Source organism: Pristis pectinata, chromosome 3 (genome assembly GCF_009764475.1).
Source record: "Pristis pectinata isolate sPriPec2 chromosome 3, sPriPec2.1.pri, whole genome shotgun sequence".
NCBI lineage: Eukaryota > Metazoa > Chordata > Chondrichthyes > Rhinopristiformes > Pristidae > Pristis > Pristis pectinata.
Window position 1 is genome coordinate 60,681,750 of NC_067407.1, and position 27,904 is coordinate 60,709,653.

Sequence of the window (27,904 nt, forward strand, 5' to 3'; positions counted from 1 at the left end):
GAGGGTGGTACGTACATGGAATGAGTGCTAGAGGAAGTGGTTGAGACAGGTACAATAACATCTAAAAGATATTTGGACACGTACATGGATGGGAAAGGTTTAGAAGGATATAGGCTAAGTGTGGGAAAATAGGATTTGCTTGGATGGGTATCTTGGTTGGCATGGACTCGTTGGGCCAAAGGGCCTGTTTCTATACTGTATGACTCCATGACTACCACTCACCTACACACCAGTGGCAATTTACAGTGGCGAGTTAACCTGCCAACCCACATATCTTTGGGATGTGGGAGGAAACCAGACAACCCTTACAGTCACAGGGAGAATGTGCAAAGAGCATGTAGATAGCACCTGAGATCAGGATTGAACCCGGTACACTGGAGCTATGAGGTGGTAGTGCTGCTAGCTGTGCCACTGTGCCGCCTGTCTTATGGGGTGACTGGTAGCCATAATTCTCCTGTACCCTTGCCCACTTGTTTTTTTTTCCTGATCTAGGAACACAGTTAACCAGAAGAAACAGTTCTGATGCTCTGGTTGTAAGCAGCTCCTGCAACCTTGGTTAAATCCTGACCTTTGGTCTGCGTGGAGTTTGAACATTCTCCCTGTGACTGCATGGGTTTCCTCTGAGTGCTCTGTTTTTCTCCTGCATTTCAAAGGCATGCTGGCTGGGTGGTTAATTGCTCATTGTAAATTGCCCCTCTTGTGTAGGGGAATCGTAGAATCTTGGGGAATTGGAGGATGTGGAGAAAATAGTGTAAGTGTGTGCTTGATGGATGCTGCTAACTCAGTGGGCCAAAGTGCCTGTTTCTGTACTTTGACTCCATAGCTCATTGAAATATGGCTCAGGTTTTTCATTAATGTAGAGCTGCTATTATATATCTTCTGTTAAGAAGCACCTCAGGACCCTGATCTACCTTCCAGCCAAAGGGTACCTTTGTCATTACAATGATGACTGACCTTGAAAAGCACTTAATTGCTTGTAAAACCACTGACATATCCAGAGACTTGAAACATGCTGTAAGAATACAGGTCTTCTACAGAAACGAAGAGCACAGGTCTTTTAACAATGGATCATTGTTAGGGATTATTCCGGAGTTATGAAATTATGGATTGTAGATATTAATTAAAATGAAAACCAGTCTTCAGGAAATAAAACCTGTTCACAATTTAACTTCATCTGATACTCTAAGGCTATTGAAGCAAATCACTGGATGTGAGACATTCTGATTCGGTACCAATGAAACTATGCAGGGGAAGACAACAAATGAATGTTCATGTTAGTCAGTGGTCACTTCAGGATGAGATCAGGGAAGCATTAAGTGGCCATCTCCTGTATTAGTACATAGTTAAAGGTGTATCCCTGCCAGTTAATGCACAGTTCAGGACAGGTCTGCTTTGTCACAATATTCAGGGGGCCATTCCTTAACACAGTGACAAAAGAAGTATATTTTGGGAATTGGGAGTTTGGAGTTTGTGCTCAGAAGCTTTCAGTACAGACACCAGTATTGAATATTCAAAGGGGTTCTGCTGGTTGGGATGTGCTACCATTGTAAATATGTAATTCTGCAAAGTTGCCTGACTGTATTCAGAATGTTCAAGTAGATGATTATATCCATTGAAACTGTAGTTAATCGTTTATTGTTATCTTTGTGTTTAAACAGCATAAAAAACATTGTGTCAGGAGAGTGAGGTTCTCTCAGATTTTCTCTCCAGAAGATCTGCTGTGTGAATAAAGACTTCAATATTTCCCAGTTACAGCTTCCATGTGGCTCATTTTAGCCAGTCACAATAATCATCATGTTTGTATTGGCCATTTGAAAGTGCTATCCAATTTGTGTTGCTGCTGCCTCTTTTCCCATCATTCATTAAAGTCTTTTTAACCTGTTTTACTTAATTCTCTTTTTAAAGTGACTAAGGAACTTCTCACATCCATTCTTTCAAGTAGTGCAGTCCAGAAATTGCAACTTGCTGTATTTAAATCCCAATATCACTTCTAAATCTTTTACCATTTATCTTTCCTTCTTTCTCTTTGTTTATTTGCTTCCTCTCTGTTTTGGCAGCCTTCACCTCAAGTCTTCATGGTATAGATTTGTTGGCAGCCTCCAAGCTGCTGGTAGATCATGAATTATAAATTAGTCTAGGGCTAGGGCTTTACTCATTGGAGAGAAGGAGGATGAGGGGAGACATGATAGAGGTATACAAAATATTAAGAGGAATAGATAAAGTGGACAGCCAGCGCCTTTTTCCCAGGGCACCAATGCTCAATACAAGAGGGCATGGCTTTAAGGTAATGGGTGGGAAGTTCAAGGGAGATGTCAGAGGGAGGTTTTTCACTCAGAGAGTGGCTGGTGCATGGAATGCGCTGCCTGGGGTGGTGATGGAGGCTGATACGTTGGTCAAGTTCAAGAAATTGTTAGATAAGCATATGGAGGAATTTAAGATAGAGGGATATGTGGGAGGAAGGGGTTAGATAGTCTTAGGTGTGGTTTGAAGGTTGGCACGACATGGTGGGCCGAAGGGCCTGTATTGTGCTGTATTGTTCTATAGTTCTATGGTTCTATAGTCTCACTTGGTTGTCCAATCCATGAATCTGGGCTGTGCAGGATTTCTGTGTTTAAAACATTAAGTTTCAGCAGTCGTGTAAAGAAAGTATTGAGCATGAAGTCTAAAAGACTCTGCCTTGACTCCTGTTTTGTTTTGGTTCATTGACAGAGAATGTTCCATCAATTCAGTATTGTTTCACCATCTTTGGGCTGAGCACCTCAAAGCTGCTTATGGTGGAAATTCCAGTAGATTTGAAGGTAGACAGAGAACTACCATTGTCCATTCTGTTTCACCTAAGAATTGCGAAGGATTGTGATAGATTTTAACGGGGCGTATCTGGTCAAAATTCTTGTCCTTAGCGTTGGAGACACAAGAGACTGCAGGTGCTGGAATCTGGAGTAGCAAACAATCTGCTGGAGAACTCAACGGGTCGAGCAGCATCTGTGGGAGGAAAGTCTTAATGCAAGGTTTCAACCTGAAGTGTCGACAATTCCTTTCCTCCCACATTTGCAGCTCGACCTGCTGAGTTTCTCCAGCAGATTGCTTGTTGCTCTTGTCCTTGGCATTGGCTGCTTAAAGCTCTGTAACATTGACATCTGTAAGCCATGCTCCAGTTAGTAGAATTTCACCTCTGTGTTGAAAGTTTCTGAGTTCAAGTCCCATTCCAGAGACTTGGCCACAGAAAATTGGACTGAAAATCCAGTACAGTCCTCGGGAGTTGTTGCTCTTTTGGAGGTGCCATCTTTCAGACAAACATTAAACTGAAACCCTGTCTGTTTCATTTGAATGCAAAGGATCTCACAACCTTGTAATGATCAGGGGAGTTACATTCAGCATCTTGGCCGGGGTTTATTCCTTGATCCATCACCTTTGTGCTCCAGTGGGATTTTGCTGTGCATGATGAGCTTTGTGCACTACGGCAGTGGTGACATTTCAATCGTACTTCATTGGCTGTAAAGCACTTTAAGATCATTTTAACCCATTATTACAAGTCTTTTTTCTATTAGTCTGCTGCCAGATGCTGTTAATTTACCTTGTCTGCCTAATTGTGGTTATCATAAATCAATCTGTGACACTGGATCCATTTGAAGCAATTTACTGGCTAAGAGGACTTGGATCTGTTCAGCTTGAGGGCTTCCCTGTCTGCGTCATGGTCCTATGTAACTAACATTGATTTGGTGTTGTAAGATCGAGCTATGAATCCACTTTATCGTAAGGTCAGGATATAGGTCAGGAAACTGGCATTTAAAAACTGATCTCTGCAGTCCCTGATGTCTGAGGTGAAGTTAGCATCTCTGCTATGCAGACCACAAAGCCCTAGTATCAATCTGTTTTAAGTTACTTGAGCTCATGGGATGGTAGTAGAGATAAGATTTATCCTTTTCACCCTGGAATCAGGGGAAAATATGACAGCATTCCTTGTCTTGCATTTTGTGTGCAATCCTGGCTGATGCTTTTGTAAGGTATTCAACCAAGACCGTAGGAACATATTTTCTCTTCAGAAGAAAGTAGCATGTGGAGTAAATGATTATTAAAAACAAAACTGTCAAGTATCGAGTCTTATGAAGAAATGGCAGTTAGAAACAAAGAATCTTTATTTATTATTAAGAGCATTATTTATTTAACATATTGATTTGCTTTAATATATGTATTCTGATTTAAAATTCATTCAAAAACTGTCTTTGTGGCTATTTGTGGGTAATATGGTGGAATTTAGAGGGGTTTTTAGGATAGCCCTCTTTAATCATGGGGGCAAGTTCATCCATGATTTCATGGCATGCCAACAACCGTTCGAGTTTATGGACCACTTAAAGATTCAATCATGTCTGAAGGCCAAGGTAGTGGTCACCACTGAATGGTTACTGCACACTTTCCATACAGCATTGCGCCATTGTGAAGAGTGCCAAAGGAAATTTTTTCTCAAGTCCATAACAGGCTGTGAAGAATCTAGTTTCAGGACCCAGAGGGATTGGGATGACTGTGAATGGTGGGAAGTTGAAAATGAGAGATTGTGGCTGAAGGAATCAGCTGAAAAATGTAAATGAAGGGATGGTGGGATAAAGGTCAAAGCCACAACAGATGTTACACTGCAGTTAAGTAAATAAATTAGAGGGGGGACTACCTGTGTTAGAGTGCTGGCAGTTGAAACCTGCTCAGGGAAGCCACCTTCCTATGGCACTGCTGCATTCTGTGCAGCCCCATTAGAGCCTCATTGGTTTTGAGAATGTGCATGAGAGGGGCTCTCTAAAGGAGCATTGCATGAATGATGACATCACTAAGTGTGTATTTGATGCAGAAATTACCTCCTTAGTGCAAGTATAATTCACAACTAGAAGGACCAGCCAAGTATCAAGATTGGCAAGCTCTACTTCAGAAATGGTTGGATTTTCATACGCAGCACCTTGCATACAAATGTATAGGTCTTTCTCACTGTTTTTCTGGACTGAAGGGCTGCAGCTTTAGTGTATAAGGTATTCTCTGCACTGGAACATGCTTGCAATAATGTTGGGACCTGCTTCCTGCAAAGATTAGCAGTGCAAAAGTGAAGAGTACAGATTATGATCCTTAATGTCTCAGGATGTTTCTCCTCAGGATGGGGATTAATGTTTCCATTGATCTTCCTGTTGCTTTCACTGTACAGTTGTTTATATAAAAATGAAATGCACTATTCTACTTGGACTTCCATGTTGTGACATATAATGTTTGAGACATGGTTAATGCTGCAAAAAATAGTGTGCAGAATAAGGGTATCCGAATGGGGTGAGCTGGTAGTGAATGTATTGTACTGGTTAGAATAGCGGGAATGCTGCATTCCTGACAAACATTCCACTTACAAATTTTCACTATAACGCCATTGGTGCTTTGAAATAGAGAACTTTCCTGAGACTTTAAGGGTCATAGTAATCCCATGGCACAACTAATTTTTGCAAGTAACAAGTCTCAAGATTACTGCAACCATACTTGTTTGCTGAGAATTTTTGTACAGGCAATATCACAATGTTTAAATCCGGTGAGGCAGTGGGGAGCCAAAGGTCTGGGGATTGAAATGCATGGCACTGCATATGAAGATCCAGGCTTTTATTTTCAATAGTTTTCTTGGTAATGATTACAATCATTTTCACTGGAATTACCTGTCCAGGAATTTGTGTCTTTGGTACGCATCTTCCATTGATGAATCTGTTTCCCTGTCGTGAATAGCCCATAGGAACACTCTGTACCAAAATTCCCACAATGTATTTTGTCCAGACTTTATAGTTTGTGAACTTCTGCTTGACAAAGTTTTCCAGAAATGCACCCCTTTCATAAATTGAGGAATGGCTGTATTTTCTTCGTTATTTTTTTAATGTGACTATTTGGTACGTTGCCCGAGGAGAATTATGCATGTTTTAGGGCGAGGAATGGCACAAGAATGAGACATCTGTGCAGTGCCTACCGTATGCTCTAAAGGAGTAGGTAGAGTTAATGTTTTATGCACATATCCTGCTTCAGCCATGGATTTTAACCTAATCTTAGTGATTTCTGTGACTGTGTAATGTGTCCATTTCAATCCTCCTGTGGAAAGTAGTCAATTTAGTCATGCACTAAATTATGTACACAGTTTTACTGTCATTGTACATCAGTTGGAAAGTGTGTTAAGATTCCCAATTGTAAAAGTTTAATTTTGAGCAAAAATGTGAGACGTTCATTCCATTTATCTGAACTAAATATACACTTTGGTTTCAGGAGTAAAAATGAGGTGTGACACATGGCTCAATAAAAAATGGCCACTGTGTAAATATAATGTAATACCTTAAAACTGATTGTAGACACAAAATAGTAATGCGCATCTCTTTTACCTGAGGAATTTCAGAAAGTTGCCTGCAAGTCAAGAATGGTTGAATTCTGGACCACAATTGGGCCAAAATACAGGATCAAAGATGAGAAGCTGATTAAGTCACAGTGGTTTTGTATTTTGAAAGGTTGTGCATTGTAGGAAGAATTAAAACAATCAGCAAGTTAACAATTTATTTTAGAACTGGAAGTAGTATATTGGAGTGTGATATTCTGCACCCTATCTTGATGTAGTGAGAAGGAACAGGCTCTTTAATGACTCTGCAATAACCTTCAGGATGCTATTCCAAACAACCCAGGAATAAAATCACAGACAATTAATTGCTGGGTTTCTTCAAATTAAGTCTTTATACACTTTTTTTTGTTATAAAACTTTTGAACCTTGGAAGAAAGACTGTTTGACGGGCATAAATCATCCAATTGTCTCCAAGTATGTCCCACTTTTTCAGGCAGTGAGTGCACCCAACCTCCTCAAGACCCTGCCAAATTCATCTAAGCAGCATTAAATCAATGCTCCAGTTATTAACCTCTTTGACGGGAGAATTCAGTCTTTCCTAATTGCCCTTTCAAGACCTCTATTGTGGAATATTCAGCAAGGGCACAGGAGTGAGGCTACATTGTGAAGAACGCAAAAGTTGACAGGTGCCACACTGTCCAGGGAGGCTTCTGGAGGCTGGAGTGAGATTTTAGGAATGATACAGCCTGGGAACTCAAGGACACTCCTCCTCACAGCACAGAAACACTTATTGTTTCGATGAAGCTGGGATTCTGTGTGTGGTGCAAATTGCAGTCTACTAAATGATCCTTGATATATTTTTCAATACAATAGGTAGAATAGATTTACAAGGTTGCCAAGGCAACAAGGAGGACTACAGTGTTTTCTGGACTTGAAGCACATTCATTTTACATTATTTGATTCTTTATTATGCAGTGGCAACACTTAAATAATTCCTGTTCTCAGCAAATTATAATTCCAGTTATAATGCCATTGTCTATGATTGAAAACTGCCATTGCCACGACAAACTAAAACTGAATGTCACTACAGCAATTCATGATGTACACAAGTATGAACAGGGAGTGACGACCATGACTTCTTTCCATCTGAATTAATTCCAATTCACACTTTTGTCTTGATATTCAATTAGATATTTGGTCTCTAACACACTGCCACAGTGCATTATTCTGCTTAAACCATCTGATCACCTAAATTTGATTCTAGCCTGTAACCAGCCCACAGGATCTCATTTCTTTGCACAAGAAACTGTTATTTATGCAGGTTAGTCTATGTAGGCCTAGAGGTATTGGAATACGTAATCTAAAGAAGTGCTGCACTGTCAGATGTTTTCTTTATTGTTTAGGTTGTTAAAACATGGGTATGTCTGCTCTTTCAGATGGATGGTAAAGATTCCAAGGCTTGAGTTAAACAGGACGAAGGGACTTCCCCTGGTATATTGACCAACTTCACTAAAACAGATCATGAAAGGCATTGTATAAAAAGAAAAACTTCTGACTTCACTTGTTCACATTTGTGGTACTTCTAGGCACTGGAAAAATGTCACTAAATCCTCCAAGTTCACTGAAAGGTTAAGCAAGTCAATATTAGTGTTCACTACCAGCAGAACATCTCTGGTATGAGGCCCTAGTTGGACTCACTTGGTTATGTTAGGCAAGCCACATCATTCATATGGCCAACACCAGATTTCCAAAATAGACTGTCTATTCAAAGTTCCGCCACCATAAGACACTACCAGGTGGACAGAGGAAAAGATTCAAGTACGAGCTCAAAACCTCCTTGATGAAATGCAACATGTCCATTGACTCCTGGGATTCTCTGGCCCGACCATTCAAAGTGGAAAAAGAGCATTCAGGATGGTATTGAGAAAATCTGTGTCATGAATTGGGAGCACACAGAGTTTCTGTGTAAGCAATGAAAGGAGGCCAGCACCTCACAACTACCAACCCTCCCCATCAGCTACCTCTTGCCCCACCTGTTGAGAGTCTGTGATTCCCATATTGGCCATCTCAGAACCCACAAGCTAGAGTGGAAACAAGTCATCTTTGATCCTGAGGGACTGCCTGAGACTTCTACCTCTGAAAACATTTGTCTTGAAATTCAACTTCAGCAGGGGAATTTTGCAAGCCAAATACAGTGTATTGCTGTGCTTGGTACTTCTGACCAATTTCCAGATATATTCAATCACCTAAGTTCCCAGACAATATATCCTTAAAAGAGCAAACAAAAATGATAGCTACTAGATTAGCATAAAGATCAGATATTATTAGAATACATTTAAAAATTCAGATTGCATTAACATATTTTGCTCGTTTTCTTTGACTCAAATTCAATGCAAGTGTCCAAACTGAAATCACATCCACATCCACTCAATCAGAACTGTAAAATGTAAGTGATAAGGAAGCTTCACAACTTATTTAATTGAGCGATGGCCCTTGCTATATCAAGAATATGCTTGAAGAATGGTGGCACCTGCAAATAAATTGAGGTAAATGCACTCACTGGTGAATGAAAGCAGGAAGTACACGTGTATGAATTAAAAAAAGGAAAAATATACAAGTGAATGCATGAATTAATGAGGAACAGTTATCCAGTAGATCGTTAAGCTAATGCAGTCACAACACAAGATGTGTAAACACTTTTTTTTGAAGCCAGCTCTGTCGCAGTTTTATTGAGCTTTGTGTTAATTCTGGTTTTGAAGCCATATCCAATGGTGTAGGTATAGGGTGAAATCCTCAATGTGACGTAGGGATGAAATAGAATTAGGATTGGAGGAAATTATCTTCATCTACATTGGACACCAAATACAGAGTGATATCCAACGACAGAAATATTTTTGTTGGTTCTGGCCAACATTTAAAAAGCTTCTTCCTGGTGGAAACTACAGGGAGAATTTCAGGATAAAAATTCAAATATCTTTCAAATCAAGATAAAATGTATGCACAAAAAGCAAATTGTTGGAGGAACTCAATGGGTCATGCTGTATTTGAGGAGGCCTAAGGATAGTTGATGTTTCAGATCAAGATCCTGCATCAGGACTTGATTTTATGTGGTTGTTTCCTCAAGCACAGCAGCACCTAATATGACTGGCGGACTGTCAATGTGATGGAGAAGAAGGCAAAAAAAAATACAACTTTGACCTATAAGTGAATATGAAGATTGGGAACAGGAATAGATCATTCAGCTACTTAAGCACTTTTCACTATTTGATTAGATTGTTACTGACTCCACTTATTTGGGAAGGCAGGTGTAAATCAGTTTGGAATAAGAGAGGTTGCTGGCTGATACAGGGCAGGATGTGGGTGTTAGCGGGGTGAAGAAAAGTGACTCAAAACCAAAAAGGTCAGGGATTGTCAAAAGAGTGCACCTGAGGGATGAACATTCCCATGCATTGGCTGAAAATTCCAGCCAGAGATTAAGATTGGACCATGAGGCAGAAGGTACAATTGATCATGGATGTTAACGATTTAAAGAGAAAGCCAAGACGGAGCAATATGTAGGAGTGGATCAAGGCAGGGAAATCATAGAGCCCAGAACCTGGAAGGTATGGTAGAGTATTGTCCAAACCTGCATTCACTGCATAGCCCATAAGCTTGGAATCTGAAGCTACAGACTCGAATTGTGGACACTTCATACGTTTACATCCTTGTTTTACATTGTAATTGCTGACTCCTATGTCACTAGACGTCCTGGTTGATTGGCAGGAAGTGTGCACCTTGCACAAGATTAGTAATATTTCAGCAATCATACCCATCCGTTAGATTCTAAACTTACTCCTGGACATTCATTACATTTGATTACCAGCTGGAGCACATTCCTGGGTATGCTCATTCAAATAACATAAATGGATATAACAATATTAAAGGTGTCAGACCATAAAAAGCTTAGCAAATCTATCGGATAAAGTACCAACGAGGGTAAAAGATGATTTAGGTGAATTGTTATTATCGACAGTAGACTTATCTGGTGCAGAAGCTGATAGTCACCTTGTCTGTAATGGGGCAGATCTTTCAACCCAATTATTTTTGTTTTATACTGAGGTAGCGTGCTATCTTTTGCTCACTCTGTAATGATTCTTGCCCTTCTTTTTTTCCTGCAGTGCCCTTTGGGTCTCAGCCCAATGAAGGATGGCTCTGGCTGCTACGACAGACATATTGGCATTGATTGTTCAGATGGAATGAATGGAGGTTGTGAGCAACTCTGCCTGCAGCAGACTGTGCCTCTTCCAGATAACCCCTCACTCTACAACATTGTAATGTTTTGCGGGTGAGTCTCCGATGTTCACTTGCTGATTGATTACATATTGGAAATAAAAATTTGAGGTCTTGAGTGGAACTGAAAACAAAAAAGACAATAAATCTTAAATATTTCGTGGTACCAGCAGGCAGTCTTTATTCTCACTTCACTCTCTGTACTTTGCTAAACTCCTCTTAAAGAATGATTTGGGTCTGAGATGTAACACACTGATTTTTAACATTTAACATGGGAATTTAGGACATTAATCCATGAGGTACCAAATTTAGTGAAGTACATACCAGTTTAAAAGGAATGATTTCCAAGTCTGATTGTCACTCCTCATAAGTTTACCTTTGAAATGGAAGGAGATGATTATGAAAGGAAGTGATTTGCAGCCTTTGAAAATATGGTATTGTCAGTGCTTATCATTACATACCAATAACCCAAAGATTGCAAGTTTAAATCTCTCATAATTTGAGAGGTAGTGGCATGAAAATGAATTAACAAGAAAATAACTGGAAACTCTACTGCTTCTTTAATGCTCCCTTCAAAAAGGGAATCTGCGAACTATTGGTCATTGGCCTGGGTGCAATTCCAAAAGGTATAGTTCACTCTAATGCCCCTTTGAATTGGCCAAACTTGCTGGATTTTATTGGGTCACATTGTCATGTGGTACAAGTGCTAGTTACTTACAGTGGTCACACATCCATTCAGAATTAGAAAACTTTGTTTTAAAGAATAGAATAGAACAAGAAATTGAACTCAACTTTACGTTTGTTTCACCCTTCCCTTCTACTCCATAGATATGTTTAAGTGTCATCTGATCAATCATAAATAAAAACATAAAATGCTGGGCATACTCAGCAGGTCAGGTGGCAGCTGCAGAGAAAGAAACAGGGTTAACATTTCAGGCTGAATGCTTTTCACCAGAACTGAAAAAGTAAGAGTACAGGAGTTCTTCAAGTTGCAGAGAGCAAACAATTGTTTTGATAAGAAGGAGACAAGGAGAATCAGATTACCTGCAAAGCAAAGAGATCTGCCTGGTGATCAACACCTCATCAAAAATGAGAAGAGAATGAGAAGGGCAGGCACGGAAGTGTAGTGGTTAGCGTAATGCTTTACAGCGCCAGTGACCTAGGTTCAAATCCAGCCACTGTCTGTAAGGAGTTTTGTACGTTCTCCCTGTGTCCTGCGTGGGTTTCTTCCGGGTGCTCCGGTTTCCTCCCACGTTCCAAAGACGTACAGGTAGGAAGTTGTGGACACGCTATGTTGGCGCCGTAAGTGTGGTGACACTTGCGGGCTGCCCCCAAAACACTACGCAAAAAAGATGTATTTCACTGTGTGTTTCGATGTACATGTGACTAATAAAGATATCGTATCTTATCTTTCTGATCTTAAACACACTAAACCAATCCACACGCATAGAATTCTCACCCTAAACACGTGAACAGGGAGTTTGTCAGAGAATTGAAATTTAACTTTAACTGTTATTTGTGCGTGGAATACTAGATAGAGTTACTAAAGTGCTTGATGTGGTAATGTAGGTAATCATGAGGTGAATGAGCAAGCCCAGTGATGGTCAGCACATCAGCATGGATCATTACCCCTTCCTCTGCCTGCTCATTTATATTGCTGTCTGTTTATTGTATTTTTGACATTTCCCCACAACTGTGCTTATCACTGGAGGGTCTTATCCTCCTCCTGCACACCCTTCTGATTAGTGAGTCCTTGGCAATAGCCTTCCAGAGTATTACATTATAATCACAGCCAGAAAAAGGCCATTTAGCCTGACAGGTCTTTGCCAGTGTTTTTGCTGCCCAGTCTCCTCTCATGCTGCTTCACCTAACTGACTCAACAAATGTTTCTGTTCATTTTTTCATTATTCATAGTATCATTATCTAGTGTTTCCTGAAATGCATCTTTGCTATGTTCCTTAGCTGCTGTCTGTGATAGTGAGTTTTACATTGAAACCGTTCTTTGAATAAAGCTGTTTCTCTTGGATGGGTTATTGATTTGTCAGTGACTAACATATATTTCTGGCCCCTGGATTTGGATTTGGATTTCCTAAAGTGGAAACATCTTTTCATAAAATTCAGATCCTTCCAATCTGAACTCCAGTTACCACACCCCCACATTTCCAAGTACTGATTATTGCTTCCCCCAAAATACATGATCTCTGACAATCAACCAGGTCGACCAATCCACTAATCTATTGCCCTAGTACCTCTTCATCTCAGTTTGACAATCCCTCTTCCTACCCAAGTGACCCTTCTTACAGTCTGAAACCTGATTTCTCTTTCCACCCCAGCCTGATGATACTTCCTTCCATCATGACCTCAATGTTTTATCCTGTATCTCTGTGTATCCAAATAATGATTTGGTCACAGGTGCACATTACTGCTGTTACCCAATTGTTTGCATAACATTGGAAATGATAACTTCATTTTTTTTGACCCCAAATCTCTCATGGGATTTAGGCATCTCTGGCAAGACACCATTTAATCCATCCTTTCTCACCTTTTAAAGGTAGCGGTGTGTCTCCTCAAACTGCCATTGCCTCAAGTTGAGAGTACTCCAACAAAAGATGTAGTATGGTGACGTCAATGAAGGAACAGAAATATATGCATCTTGCAGTTGGCACATTCCCATGACCCTGCTGACCTTGTTCTAAATGATGCTTGGTTTGGGAGGTACAATCAAAGGTGCCTTGACAGGTTCCTGCTGTGGAATTTTGTGGACTTGTTATTTGGGGACATGAATGTTTAGCATTGTGGATTGAGTGCTGATCAAGGGAGTTTGCTTAATCTTGAGCATTGCTGGAGATGTATGAAACAAGGAGAAACCATTCCAACATACTCCTGAATTGTACATGACGAAAGACTTTGGGAAGTCAGTAGATAGGATAACTCAGCTTGCTCTGACTAGGATATAGTAGATAGGATAACTCTGAACCTGCTCTTGAAGCCACAAATCCTGTTAAGTTACTTAACCAGTGAAGACTAACAGGATATTTATGGGGGATCGGCAATGAGAATTGATTGACACTTGTGTTGAAGGAATAGTGCTCATTTCTTATTGGCCCGCACAACGGTGGTGTCCAAGTCTTATTGCATGTAGTCATAGACTGCTTCATTTTCTAAGTTATGAATGGAACTGAACATTGTACAATCTTCAGTGAACATTCCCATCTCTGACCTTAGAATTAAAGGAAGATCTTTGATCAAGCTATTGAAAGTATTGGACTTTGGGCACTGAACATAGAACAGTACAGCACTGGACAGGCCATTCAGCCCACAATGTTGTACCAACCTTGATGCCGATTTATACTAAATGTCTTCCTCCTGTTTATCATCCATATTATTTTCATATTCATGTGTCTATCTAAAAGCCTCTTAAACTCCACCAAACTGCCTGATTCTACTACTACCCCTACCACTCTGCATAAAAAAAACTTGCCCCTCACGTCACCTTTAAACTTCACCCCTCTAACCTTAATAGCATGTCCTCTGGTGTTTGATATTTCTACCCTGGGGAACAGATTTTTACTGTCTACCCTATCTATGCCTCTCATAATTTTACATACCTCTATCAGGTTTCCCCTCAGCCTCCGACACTCTCAGGGGAACAACACAAGTTTGTCCAAGCTGTCCTGAAAGCTCATGCCCTCTAATCCAGGCAGCATCCTGGTAAAACTCTTCTGCACCTTTTCCACAGTCTCCACATCCTTCCTATAATGAGACAACCTGAACTGCACACAATACTCCAAGTGTGGTTTGACTAAAGTTTTATATAGCTGCAGCATGACTTCCTTACTCTTTTACTCAACACTAAAATACTCAAATGAAGGCAAGCATTCCATACACCTTCCTGACCACCCTATCCACTTGCGTAGCCACTTTCAGTGAACTATGGACCCCAAGGTCCCTCTGTACCTCAATGCTATTAAGGGGTCTACCATTAACTGCATACTTTCTCCTTTCATTTGACCCCCCAAAGTGCAACAACTTACAATTGCCCAGATTAAACACCATCTGCCACTTCTCTGCCCATATCTGTAACTGATCTATAACCCACTGTATTCTTTGATAGTCCTTTACACTGTCCACAACTCCACCAATCTTGGTGTCATCTGCAAACTTGCTAATCCACCCATCTGTATTTTCATCCAAATCATTGATATATATCACAAACAAGAGGTCCCATGCACCAATCCTTGTGGAACACCCAGTGGTCAAGGACCTCAGCCAGAATAACAGCCTTCCACCCCGACTCTCTGTTCCTTCTATAGGCAAGCAATTCTGAATCCAAACTTGGAATTTACCCTGGATCCCGTGCAGCTTTATCTTCTGACTCAACCTACCATGAAGGACATTGTCAAATGCGTTACTAAAGTCCATCTAGATAATATCCACTGCCTTACCCCTCATCAAGCATTTTTTCACCTCAAAAACTCAATCAAGTTTGTAAGACATGACCTGCCCCACACAAAGCCATGCTGACCTGACCCTAAACAGACCTATGCCTTTCCAAATGTGCATAAACCCCTATCCCTCAGTATCCTTTCCAATAGCCTTCCCTACACCTCGATGTGAGGTTCACTGGCCTAAAATTACCTGATTATCCCCTATTTCTCTCTTAACAAAGGCACAGTCCTCCGGGGACCCCGCCTGTAGCGAGTGCCACAAAATTCCTGTCAAAGCCCCCAGCAATCTCCTCATATGCTTCTTTCAATATTCTGAGATATATGCCATCAGGCCGTGGGAAACTTATCCACCTAATACTTTTCAGAAGACCCAGCACAACCTCATCCCTTGATCACAGAACTGTCCCAGCACATCAGCATGCTTCACCTCTGTTCTCACTAACCTCCAATTTCTTCTCCTCAGTAAATACCAACGCCAAAGCTATTCATTTAGTACCTTGGCCGATCTGCTCTGACTCCAAGCACAAGTTCCCTCCTTTATCCTTGAGTGGACCTACCCTCCCCCTCGTTTATCCTTCTTTTTCTTAAATGTATTAAAATGCCATGGGATTCTCCTTGACCCTGCTCATCAAGCCGTCCCTTCATGGCCTCTTTTGCCTTTCCTAATTCGCCTGCTTGAGCCACCTTTTCCTGCTCATAGAAACATAAAAAAACCTACAGCCACAATTCAGGCCCTTCGGCCCACAAGCTGTGCCAAAATGTCCCTACCTTAGAAATTTACTAGGCCTTACCCATAGCCCTCTATTTTTTCTCAGCTCCATGTACCTATTCAAAAGTCTCTTAAAAGACCCTATCGTATCCACCTCCACTACCGTTGCCGGGTAATATCTTTATATTCAACAAGGGTCCAGTCTGATTTTAGCTTCCTAAGCCTTACGTATGCTTCCTTTTTCTTCCTGACTAAGTTCAGGACCTCTCGAGTTCTCCAAAGTTCCCTTACTTTACCATCCTTGTCCTTATTCCTTACCAGAACATGCCGAACAGCTGGTCTTGAAACAATTTCCACATGTCAGATATGGACTTTTCTGACAGCAGCTGCTCCCAATCAATGCCCCTTAGCTCCTGTCTTATCCTGTCATAATTTGCCCTCTCCCAATTTGGTACCTTCCTGCAAGATCCAATTTTATCCTTCCTCATAACTACAGTATCTTAAACCAAAATGAGTTGTGGTCACTATCCCCAGAATGTTCACCCACGATCAGGTCTGTCACCTGACCTGGCTCATTTCCCAAAACTAGGTCCAGCGTGTTCCCTCCTCTAGTTGGACTCTCGACATTCTGTTTCAAGAACCCCTCTTGGATACACTGAAGAAATTCTGCTCCGTCTAAGCTTCTTGTATTAAGGAAGTTCCAATCAATACTGGGGAAGTTAAAATCCCCCACTGTGACAACCCTGTTGTTTCTGCACCTTTCCATTATCTGTCTACATATCTGTTCCTCTACCTCTCAGTGGCTATTGGGAGCCTACAGTATAATCCCATCAGTGTAATTGCACCTTTCTTATTTTTGAGCTTCACCCAAATTGCTTCTGTGGATGAGCCCTCCAGTATGTCCTCCCTGATTACTGCTGTGACATTCTCCCTTATCAGAAGTGCAATCCCTTTACCTCTTTTACCCCCCTCTCTATCACGTCTAACACAATGAAACCCAGGAATGTTGAGCAGCCAGTGTTGTCCCTCACGCATTCAAGTCTCTGTAATGACAACATCATAATTCCATGAACTGATCCAGGCTCGAAGTTCATCCTCCTTACCCATAATGCTCCTAGCATTGAAATAAACACATGTTAGTCCATCAGTCCCACCATGTTCATTTGCCTGTCCCTTGCTCTCCTTTCTTTCAATCTCTCTTGTCATACAATCTTTCTTGTCCTCAACCCTACCACCACTTGCCCTGCTGCTGTGGTTCCCATCCCTCGCCACTCCAACTTAAACCCTCCCAAATAGCACTAGCAAATCTCCCAGTGAGGATATTGGTTCCCATCTGAAACCCTCCTTCCTGCACCAGTTCCTTAGCTATGTATTGAACTGCACTATGTATCTATTTCTCACCTCACCAGCATGTGGCATGGGTAGTAACCCTGAGATTACAACCCTGGAAGTCCTGCTTTTTAACTTTCTACCCAGCTTCCTAAAATCATTTTGCAGCACCTCATCCCTACTCCTGCCTATGTCATTGGTTCCTATGTGGACCACAACCTCTGGCTGCTCACCCTCCCCTGTCAGAATGTCCTGTACCTGCTGCGAGACATCCTTGACCCTGGCACCAGGGAGACAACACACCATCCTGGAGTCTCGAATGCGGCCACATGTGGTCATGTAGGTGAAATCACAATTGTGATTCCCCACCTGGTAGGTGAAAGGTTTCAATGGAAGTGGTAACATTCTTCATTGGACCCTTGATGCTTAACTATGCGGACACTATTGAGCTCAAGAGACAACCCCGCATTTGGGAAGTTGACTACAATCTTAAAGGTGTCCGGTATTATTTAGTTTTCTTTCCTTGCATGGGTAAGGTCATTGTTTTGCCAGTCTACTCATTTTAGCATTGTTTTATTGGTGTCGCCATTCAATGTGGTACCATTGATTTGACAAGCTTGAGGTTTAGCACAATGCTTATTAGTTGGGCTAATAGCATGGTAGCACAGCTGCTACATCTGATATGATGTCAAGAATCACAGAATTAAGCTTTCCTGCCTTAAGCAGTAGTGTGAGAGGTGGTTGTAAGGATGAAAGTGGGGTACTAAATGTGGGGAATTAAATTGGAGTAGTTCTGTGCATGGATCTTTAATGAAACCAGTCGATTGGATTGAATAATTCCTCTGGATATGCTGAAGAGTCCCCATGAGCACAGCTGCTGATAGTGAAGCAATCTCTGTGGTATCTTTCATTAAGCCAATATCATCAGGACTGACAAACTGCTTAAACCAGAGAATCCTTTTAAGAGTAAGGAAATTATGCCCCTTTTCCATTGCTTGATCTCAACCCCATAGTTATCTAGAGATGCTACGTCCTTGAGTACAATTTGCACAGCTGTCATGATCAACTTGCAGAAGTTTGTTAAAAGTTTTACTGGAAACATTGGTTATATCATTCAGAAGTGACAGGAAGCAAGGTCTGTTGTGATTGGAGTTCGAGTCACAAGGTGATTTCAAAACATGACACTTGGCTGGGCACTCAACCCAAAGAAAGCCTTGCCAGGAGCATATCAGAGCAATAAGGTTGGCTCTGACCATTCAGAGAGGACCTCCCGTCATTGCCATGTGCTGATGGCCACCTCCTCTGCTGGCTACTCTGCCTGTTCCTTTTCCTCCTCAACTCCCCATATCTCATTGTCTCCAAGAGAATAGCTCAGAAAGGCTGAAGCATGCAAAATATTATGATGAAGCATATTTCCCACAGTGGACAACCCAGAGTGGTACAGCCACTGTTGTCTTATTTTGAGGATCCCCATGAAACTCTCAACAAGGTGCCCAGTGGTCCATGACAGTCATTATAAAGATGCTTTACTGCATTAGTTGAAGCACAGACAGAGGAACCAAGGAACACCCTTTATTTCTCCACACCTCAAGGGGAGCCCGCAGAGCCACATAATGCAGGATATCACTAGAGGAACCTTCCAAAAGTCCACAGTCCTTGCAAATCACCCTGATGCTGTCTTCTCAAGGTCAAAGAAGCAAAATCCTTCTTATTGAGTGGAGACCATTAGTGAGCACCCCCCCTCCCCATGTGACAAATCACAGCAAAGCAGGACCATCTGCCATCGCCAACAGGAGGATCCAGTGGCCAGGGAATTCAGGGTGTCAAGTGTGGGCATGTGGCTGGAAGTATTCCCACAAAAGGCCACTCCTGTCTGAATACTCTTTCGGTAAAGAGCTTGTGGACATCAGCCTTTTTTCTCCTTGCGGTCCTAAGGGACATCTCCCCTACCTTCGACACCTTTCTTGAGGCTCCAGCTTATGCAGCATCTCGGATATCAATGGGAGAAATGGCAGAGCATATAAAACCACTGTTATTCAGGGAACATGGTATCATCCTCTTTGGTGTTTCAGCATGTTGACAGAGTTCCCTGTCGCATTAAATAGCTGAATTGCCCTTTAATTCACACAGCTACAAAATATAATACATTTTTCTTCTGCTTTCAGTGTAGTTATATATAGAGAAGGAAACAGTAAGTCTAATATGTGGAAGCTAAAATTAATGTGAACAATGTGAATTAGCATCTTCCAGAAGGTCTCATGAAAGAAAAGAACAATTATTTTAATTTCTCCAGAGCCTTTAACAAAGTATAACATCCCAAACACATTAGACACATGAATGATAGAAAAATAGGGGGCTATATGGGAGGGAAGGGTTAGATACATCTTAGAGCAGGATAAAATGTCAGCACGACATTGAGGGCCAAAGGGCCTGTACTGGGCTGTAGTGTTCTATGTTCTATGTATGTTCAAAATGTTCAGAGTAGTGTCAACAAACATTTTTGACATCAAGCTACATAATGAGATTTTAGGACAGTTGACCAATGTTATGATCAAATCAAGTTTAAGAAGCATTTTAAAACAGGGGAGAGATGGAGAAGTCAGGGAGGGAATTCTAGAGCAGTGCCAATGCAGCTGACGGTTAGTCTGGAAATGGTAGAATGATTAAATTCAGAAATGAACAAGTGGTCAGAATTAAAGAGGAAAGATATCTCATAAGCTTGGAGAAATAGAGAAGACAACAGAGATAAAGAGAGGCCAGGCCTTGGAGGGATGTGTAAACAAGATGAAGTATTGCTTAATCATGAGTGAATGTAGGTCAGTGCACACAGGAGTGATGAGTGAGGGGACTTGGTGCAGTGTGAGAACAAGGACAACAAAGTTTTTGATGATTTCAGATTTGCATGTGAAAGAAGTAATTTCAGTTAGGAGAGCATTGGAGATCAGGATTTGGAAATCAGGGTAACAGAGATGTGAGTTACCTTAAGTGTGCTTGATATGTGATCGGATGGACAAATGCTTGGGTCTTGAAGTAAGCAGTTGAGTAAATACTGATTATTATGAATTTATAGACATTACTATAGCACAGAATTGGAAGCAAGCAAACAATGATTAAATTTTCAATTATTTGATTGAATTATTAATTCAATTATTATCATTTTCCACACTCAAGTAATACATAAATTATGGCAAGCAATTTTAGAAGGCAGACTAGAGATGTACCTTACCTGTACAGCAATAATCTAAAAAGAAGCAGACAGCACAAATTTAGAAGTTGAGCCAAAGTTCAAACAATTCCAGCAACTTTTGCAGCACTTTTGGACCTGGTATTAGGCAATGAGCCTGATCAGGTTTCAGATCTCTCGGTGGGAGAGCATCTTGGAGATATGGGAAAGTATTTAACTGGGGGAGGGGGAATTATGATGCTATTAGGCAGGAACTTGGGAGTGTAAATTGGGAACAGATGTTCTTGGGGAAATGCACAGCAGAAATGTGGAGGTTGTTTAAGGAATACTTACATGGGGCTCTGGATAGGTTTGTTCCATTGAGGCAGGGTAAGGATGGTGGACTGAAGGAACCGTGGTTGATATGAGATGTAGAATGTCTTGTAAAGAGGGAAAAAGAAGCTTACCTGAGATTTAGAAAGCATGGATCAGACAGGGCTCTGGAGAGTTACAAGGTAGCCAGGAGGGAGCTTAAGAATGGACTTAGGAGAGCTAGAAGGGGGCTTGAGAAGTCCTTGGCAAGTAGGATCAAGGAAAACCCCAAGGCATTCTACACATATGTGAAGAATAAGAGGATGATGAGAGTGAGGGTAGGACCGATCAGGGATAAAAGAGGAAACGTGCCTGGAGTCGGAAGAGGTGGAGAAGGTCCTTAATGAATACTTTGCTTCAGTATTCACCAGAGAGAAGGAGACCTTAATGATTGTGAGGATGGCGTACGACAGACTGATATGCTAGGGCATGTCGACGTGAGGAAAGAGGATGTACTGGAACTTTTGAAAATCATCAGAATAGATAGTCACTGGAGTTGGATTGGATATATCCAAGGTTATTATGGAAAGCGAGGGAAGAGATTGCTGCGCCTTTGGTGATGACCTTTGCGTCCTCATTGGCCACAGGAGTAGTGCCAGATTATTGGAGGGTGGCAAATGTCATTGCTTTGTTTAAGAAAGGGAGTAGGGATAACCCTGGGAATTACAGACCAGTGAGTCTTACTTCAGTGGTGGGCAAATTACTGGAGAAGATTCTTAGAGACAGGATTTATGGGCATTTAGAGAAGCATAGGCTGATTAGGGACAGTCAGTATGGCTTTGTGAGGGTCAGGTCATGCCTCACGAGCCTGATTGAATTCTTTTAGCATGTGACAAAGCACATTGATGAAGGTAGAACAGTGGATGTGGTGTACATGGATTTTAGTAAGGCGTTTGATAAGGTTCCTCATGGAAGGCTTATTCAGAAAGTAAGGAGGCATGGGATCCAGGGAAACTTGGCTGTGTGGATTCAGAATTGGCTCGCCCATAGAAGACAGAGGGTGGTGGTAGGTGGAGCGTATTCTGCCTGGAGGTCGGTGACCAGTGGTGTTCCGCAGTGGTCTGTTCTGGGACCCCTGCTCTTTGTGATTTTTATAAATGACTTGGATGAGGATGTGGAAGGGTGAGTTACTAAGTTTGCTGATGATACAAAGGTTGGTGGTGTAGTGGATAGTGTAAGAAGGTTGCTGTAGATTACAGCAGGATATTGATACAATGCAGAGCTAGGCTGAGAAGTGGAAGATGGAGTTCCACCCGGAAAAGTGTGAAGTGATACACTTCGGGAGATCAAATTTGAAGGCAGAATACGAGGTTAATGGCAGGACTCTTAGCAGTGTGGAGGAACAGAGGGACCTAGGGGTCCACGTCCATAGATCCCTCAACGTTGCCGTGCAGGTCAATAGGGTTGTTAAGAAGGTGTATGGAGTGTTGACCTTCATTAGTCGGGGTATTGAGTTCAAGAGCCGCAAGGTGATGTTGCAGCTCTATAGAATTCTGGTTAGACCACACGGAGTATCGTGTTCAGTTCTGGTCTCCTCATTATAGGAAGGATGTGGAAGCTTCAGAGAATGTGCAGAGGAGATTTACCAGGATATTGCCTGGATTAGAGAGCATGTCTTATGAGGATAGGTTGAGTGAGCTAGCGCTTTTCTCTTTGGAGAGGAGGAGGAGAGGTGATTTGATAGAGGTATACAAGATGATAAGAGGCATAGATTGAGTGGACAGTCAGAGACTTTTTTCCAGGGCGACAATGGCTAACACGAGGGGACATCATTTTAAGGTGATTGGAGGAAGATATAAGGGGGATGTCAGGGATAAGTTTTTTTACACAGAAAGTGGTGGGTGCGTGGAATGCACTGCCTGCAGAGGAGGTGGGGGCAGATACATTAGGGACATTTAAGAGACTCTTAGAACACATGAATGATAGAGACATAGGGTGGCTATGTGGGAGGGAAGGGTTAGATAGATCTTAGGGCGGGATAAAATGTCGGCACATTGTGGGCCGAAGGGCCTGTACTGTGCTGTAATGTTCTATGTTCTATGTTCACAGTGAATTCCAGTTATGTTATATAATGTTGAGCTCTTTTGCCAGATCTTTAATATTTGTTTTCTTGAAATTATTATGTTTCTCCAGTCTCTCTTCACAAATTATGGTATGGACATCATTACTAAAGAAAGATCATTAAAACCAGACACTAGCTTAGTTTAAATCTGCTATGGACTGGCTGATTATGGCATTCCCCTGTCATCTGCCCACAAGATCTGCTCTTATCTGGAGCAGGTGCCCATCTCAAATATCCCCTCGAAGATGGGTACACCCTAGGGTTTACTGATAACTAAAGGGAAGCTTTACCACAGAATTACTTTGAGAAACTGTTATACCCCACCTCCATCAACACCAGCTCAGGTTTACTGGCCATCAAACTGATTGTTAGTGGTCAGTCACAAAGATCTGTTCAGAAACATTACAAAGCTAAAATTAAAATTATGAGAAGTACTTAATATTCTTCTAAAAAATCAACTTATTTCTAGAAAAGCCTTAAAATTAAGCACATTTAAATTAACTTAACCATTTCAAGTCATGTAAGTTACCCTATAAATACCCTGCTCCCACAAACAGTCCTCTCCATTCTGGTAATAGGTTTGCTATTCCTGCACCAGATATAACCTGCCATAGGAACTGCAGGCAGAAGTGACGCTGAGAAATGTGTCAAAATTTGTCCTTCCTTACCATATCCCTATGAGGAGCCCACTGTCAGAGCCTTGCTGGGAATGGTCCAGCAGTCAGCTGCATGGAAGTTCAGAAGTCTCACATTTCTGGCCAGTTTTGGGGGTTAATGCTCACAGTTCCGTGCTTTTATAATTACACACAGACTCATAGTTTGTGCATCTCCTTGATCTTTTACTTTACATTTCTCTGTGCCTTCAGGCACCTGGACCTTATGTTCCGGAATTCTCTCTCAAAACTCATCTGCTTGCCATTCTCCCTCTTTTTTAACATCATTCTTAAAATCCAGCTTTGTTAAGCATCAGTGAAAGTGTTGAGTGTCATTTTGTGTTAATTCATCCAAGTAGTTGTAAGAAAATCTAGAATCCCAAATCTATTTTTAAGCAACCAGATAACTTTTCCCACTTGTATAGATTCCCACTTGTAAAAGCCCCAGGTGCTCATGAAAGTGTACAGGGTACAGGGATTGTGACCACCACCCCCCCACCCCAATTGCCAACTCTTGGCTTTGCGTTTGATGATTTGATGATAAACAGTCATCTGAGGATCATTGAAACTCTCTTGTCAGATGTAAGAACTAGCCAGCATGTAACTGTGTATGGTTCCAATTCTTTCAGCAAAGGAAGGGGGCACTCCCGTTGCAACAATGCACTGCTTAATTAGCATTGTGGAGATCTTATTTATTCAAATGGTTGAAAGTTCTGCTTGAATTTATTTTCGCTTTAGCCAGGGGAATCCTGATTACTGAATACTCTGTTGTGTTATAAGGTAATTAAGAGTTAAGGTACTTTTATAATCTGGAAACCGCTCTTATAATCTGGAAATAATGAGCAATTATTTTTAGCTGTATTGGTTATTGTACCAACTATAAACATCTAACATAGCATGGTGAAAATCATCAAAAAATTCAACAAATAAACATTCCACAAGACAAAAATACACAATCATTAGTTTTTTTTCATCGTGTTCTCTTCACTTCATTAATTCTTGTTTGTCTAACCAAGTAAAATCATCTATAGAAGCATGCTCAGCTAGAACCTTGGTCATTAGGGTGGCTTTAGATTTATAAACAATCATAGAAACCATCTGCCTGTTATTTTTGTCTACTTTTGGAATACCGACACCTGTTACAGGAAAGTAAGGTGGAAATCAGCCAAGAAAATATTCCGATATGGACTGTTACAAATTACTTATTTCTCATTTACCTGTTGATGTTACTTTTTGAGTCAATACAAATATATAATCAAGTCTGGCCAAACCAGCAACTGATATTTATATGGGAGCTAGAGGTGCTCTTTATGAGACCAGTGACCTCTTGTTTGCCAAGCAAATGTTGCAACTTAAGGGAAAAAAAGTTTCACACAACCTCATTGTACAAAATAAAGCAGCTGTTGAAAGATTCATGACAGCTGTGTTGGTCTTTGATTAGATTGTGTTATACTTTGTAAAGGGAAAGGAGCCAAAAGCAGTCTTGGTAAATGTCACTGCCATCCTGCAGAGCTGTGAGCGAAAATATTAGACAAGATTACTGGATTAGACCCAGTGGCACGGATACACTTTGATAAAGTGTCAGTGAAAATTATTGACTTCATAGTTAAAGAGCTGCAATTTGGAGAAATGTCTCTCCACAGCAGACTGCTTGGAACATTAAATGCTTGCCCATGTACAGAGGTTGACACAAGCTTCTAATTGTAAAACAAATAAATTGTCAATTGAAACAAAATTAAAAGGTTGTGGGGGCTGCTTGGGAAATAGAGCAGACTGAGTAACTCCAAGAGATTTCCACAGCCAGAATGGGCCAAGTGTCTGTTAAATTATCTCAGGTTATCACTGGTGCTAAGCAGGGTACCAGTAAGCTGAGTTGCTTACTGCTTGTGCTCAAGCTAGGAGTCAGTTTCTGTCATCTTGAGCAAACAGAATGTTTCCCTGATTCAGGTGGCAGAGTTGTATAAAGTATATAAAGTACAAATAAGCAGAAAGAGCATGATTAGACCATTGTTAAACAGCATCCATACATAGGGGCTGCTTGACAGTGGTCAAATCATGTTCTTTCTGCTTACTTATATTTTTGCACAAATTGTGAGTGCTTTCTTCAACTGCATCATGGCTGAAAATGGGAGCGATTAGAGGCAGAAGAGGATAGGGGAGGGGTGTGGCTGGGAAGATTCGGAGAAGAATAGTTGAATAGTAAGGAAGAAAATTGTGAGGATGGGGAGATTGGGAGAATGGTTGGAATCATGGGAGGAGGCAGCATAATGAAGAGAGAAGACTATAGTGAATTTAGTGGGAAAGTTGTGCTAAAAGGTGGGGAGATGGTGTGTGCAGGAGAGATAATTGGGGAATGAGATGAATATCTGAACTGGGGAGAGGATTTGCCAAGGAGAAGATGGGTGGTGGTGGCAGGTTGGGGATAAGGTGAAACGGAAATCCAGTGCAAATGATTGGAGGTCAGAATGGGGACAGATGAGTAATTCAAGGAAGATTTGAAGAAGAATCAGGGTGTCAAAGCAAAAATGAGTTGTGCTGAGTGGGGAGAGAGCAGAGAGATAATAATTGGGGTGGAGGAGAGCAAGTAAATGTGAGTTGCAAGCAGGGACTGATCTAAGTTGACACGGAAGAGAAGGGATTCCAGTCACGGAGGGGTGGGGGGGGGGGAGGGAAGGTGGTAGCAGCTATCACTAAGGATATTAACAGATAACAGGAACTTGTATTGAGGAGGTAATGGCACCCCCCCCCTCCCCCCCCCCCCCCCCCGTGAAGCTTCACAACTAGACTGCCTTTCCCGGTGGCTGAGTTGGGTAATACACTTTCTGCAAGGCCAGTCAACTTCTGCATTTGAGGACTACAGTGTTCGCACACATTGTATTCATGACTAAAAGTCACTAAAAGTGTTTTCACTGATTCCTTACCTGCCAAATGACAGCATTCCACGTGGCCAGCAGTTTCCTTGTGTGTACACAGAGGACCAGTGTAGAATGCAGGAGGAATGCTATGCACACACCAAGTACCCAATCATGTATTGCGACCTACTTTTTAGTAATGTTCAGTTGCTTGATGCGTACAAATGTTAGAATTTCCGGGTCTCACTTGTAATATTGTGAGGAAGAGCAGAGGACTTGTTCCTGTTGTCCTGCCAATGTTCATCCTTCAATCAACATCACTAAAACAGATGTTCTGGTCATTATCACACTGCAGCTTGCAGGATTTTGCTGTGTGCAATTGGTTGCCAAGTTTCCTACATCATAAAAGAGGCTGTACCTCACTTAACCTGCTGTAAAGCACTTCATAAGATGCAGAAAGGGAGAAAAGGGGAAAACTGGTGGAAGTGATGCACCTGGAATTTCTAATTTCATTTGATAATCTACAACACCAAAGGCTGCTCTGTACGATAAGAGCTCACATTGCCAAGTTTAGCATATTAATGTGGTGAGGGAGGAATGAAAACAGAGTTAAACAGGTCTTTTTCAGATCTCCAGCTATTTCTGGTGGGTGTTACACAGATCAGAACAGTTCCTTCAGCCATCCTCAATTTATATTAACGACTTAAATGAAAAGAGACAAACTTTGACGAACTCGCTGTTGCGTAGAGATCTGTACAGGTGTTTTATTTAAGCGGAAAACACTTGATATCTGCATATGCGTACATCAATCAGAAAAGGTCCAAACTCGATACTGACCTAAAGTTCACATGCCTCCAGGACAGAATGAAGATGAGTTCTGTTCAGTGCTAGATGATTGCCTATTACACTCTGTCTTGCATGAATGTGTGCAAGTGAGTACATTGTGAGGCAGGACCATGATTATTGATGTTGGCAAGTTTACATGTTGAATTCTGGAGAGGTAGTAGTGATTCAACAATTTGAAAATAACTATTGGTGTTATATTTCATTTCAATCTGTCTTTGGATGTGGCAATGGACTGTGAGTAAAAGTTTAAGGTCTAATGCTACATATGAAAAATTTGAGCTGTGCTTAATGGTTTCATTGGTTCCTGCTTGGTCAGATTTTTGTTTATGTTCCTATTTATGTGGGTCAAAAATTTATGTGATTAGTTATTCTGTGATTAATGATCAAAAACACCAGCTCTTCTCTTTCCTCTGTATTCAGTTAATAGCTTAGAAGTGATAAGGCTGTTGACAGTATGTCTGTCACTTACACATACAACTGGTTACCTAATTTGAAATCCATTGCATTCTTCTGCCAATCTATAGATTGACGATTCTTTCCTTTTTGCATTGTTTCTTTTCAAGTGTCTTCATTTTCTCTGGCTCTCTCTCCACAGCTTCCATTTCTGTCTTGAGTCTCAGTTCTTCAAAATCAAAAATCTTGTCTCCCACTGGTTATATTTTTTCATCTTACTGGCTGGATATGGAGATTTGTCTGAGCACTGAGCTGACTTGCTGTCACTAGACTGTGAACCAAGTAATGCTCATTTGATTTGTATAAACAAAAACTGCTTTGCCTTGAGAATGTGCTCACATTCGAGTCCAGGGGAGTAGAATGTCTTTCCATTTCTCATACTGGACAAGAATAAGCTAGGCAGAGTGTGGCTCAGACACT

The 27,904-nt window shown here is 41.3% G+C and overlaps 1 protein-coding gene across 4 annotated transcripts in view; it reads left to right on the forward strand.

The window, feature by feature from the left end:
* Positions 1 to 27,904, forward strand: part of astn1 (astrotactin 1) — a 1,815,355-nt gene that overhangs the window by 1,161,596 nt on the left and 625,855 nt on the right. For all 4 annotated transcript variants that reach the window (XM_052011000.1, XM_052011002.1, XM_052011001.1 and 1 more), the window contains one exon: positions 10,486 to 10,652. In XM_052011000.1, coding sequence (XP_051866960.1) covers positions 10,486 to 10,652 — 167 coding nt within the window. The remainder of the gene's footprint in view (positions 1 to 10,485; positions 10,653 to 27,904) is intronic.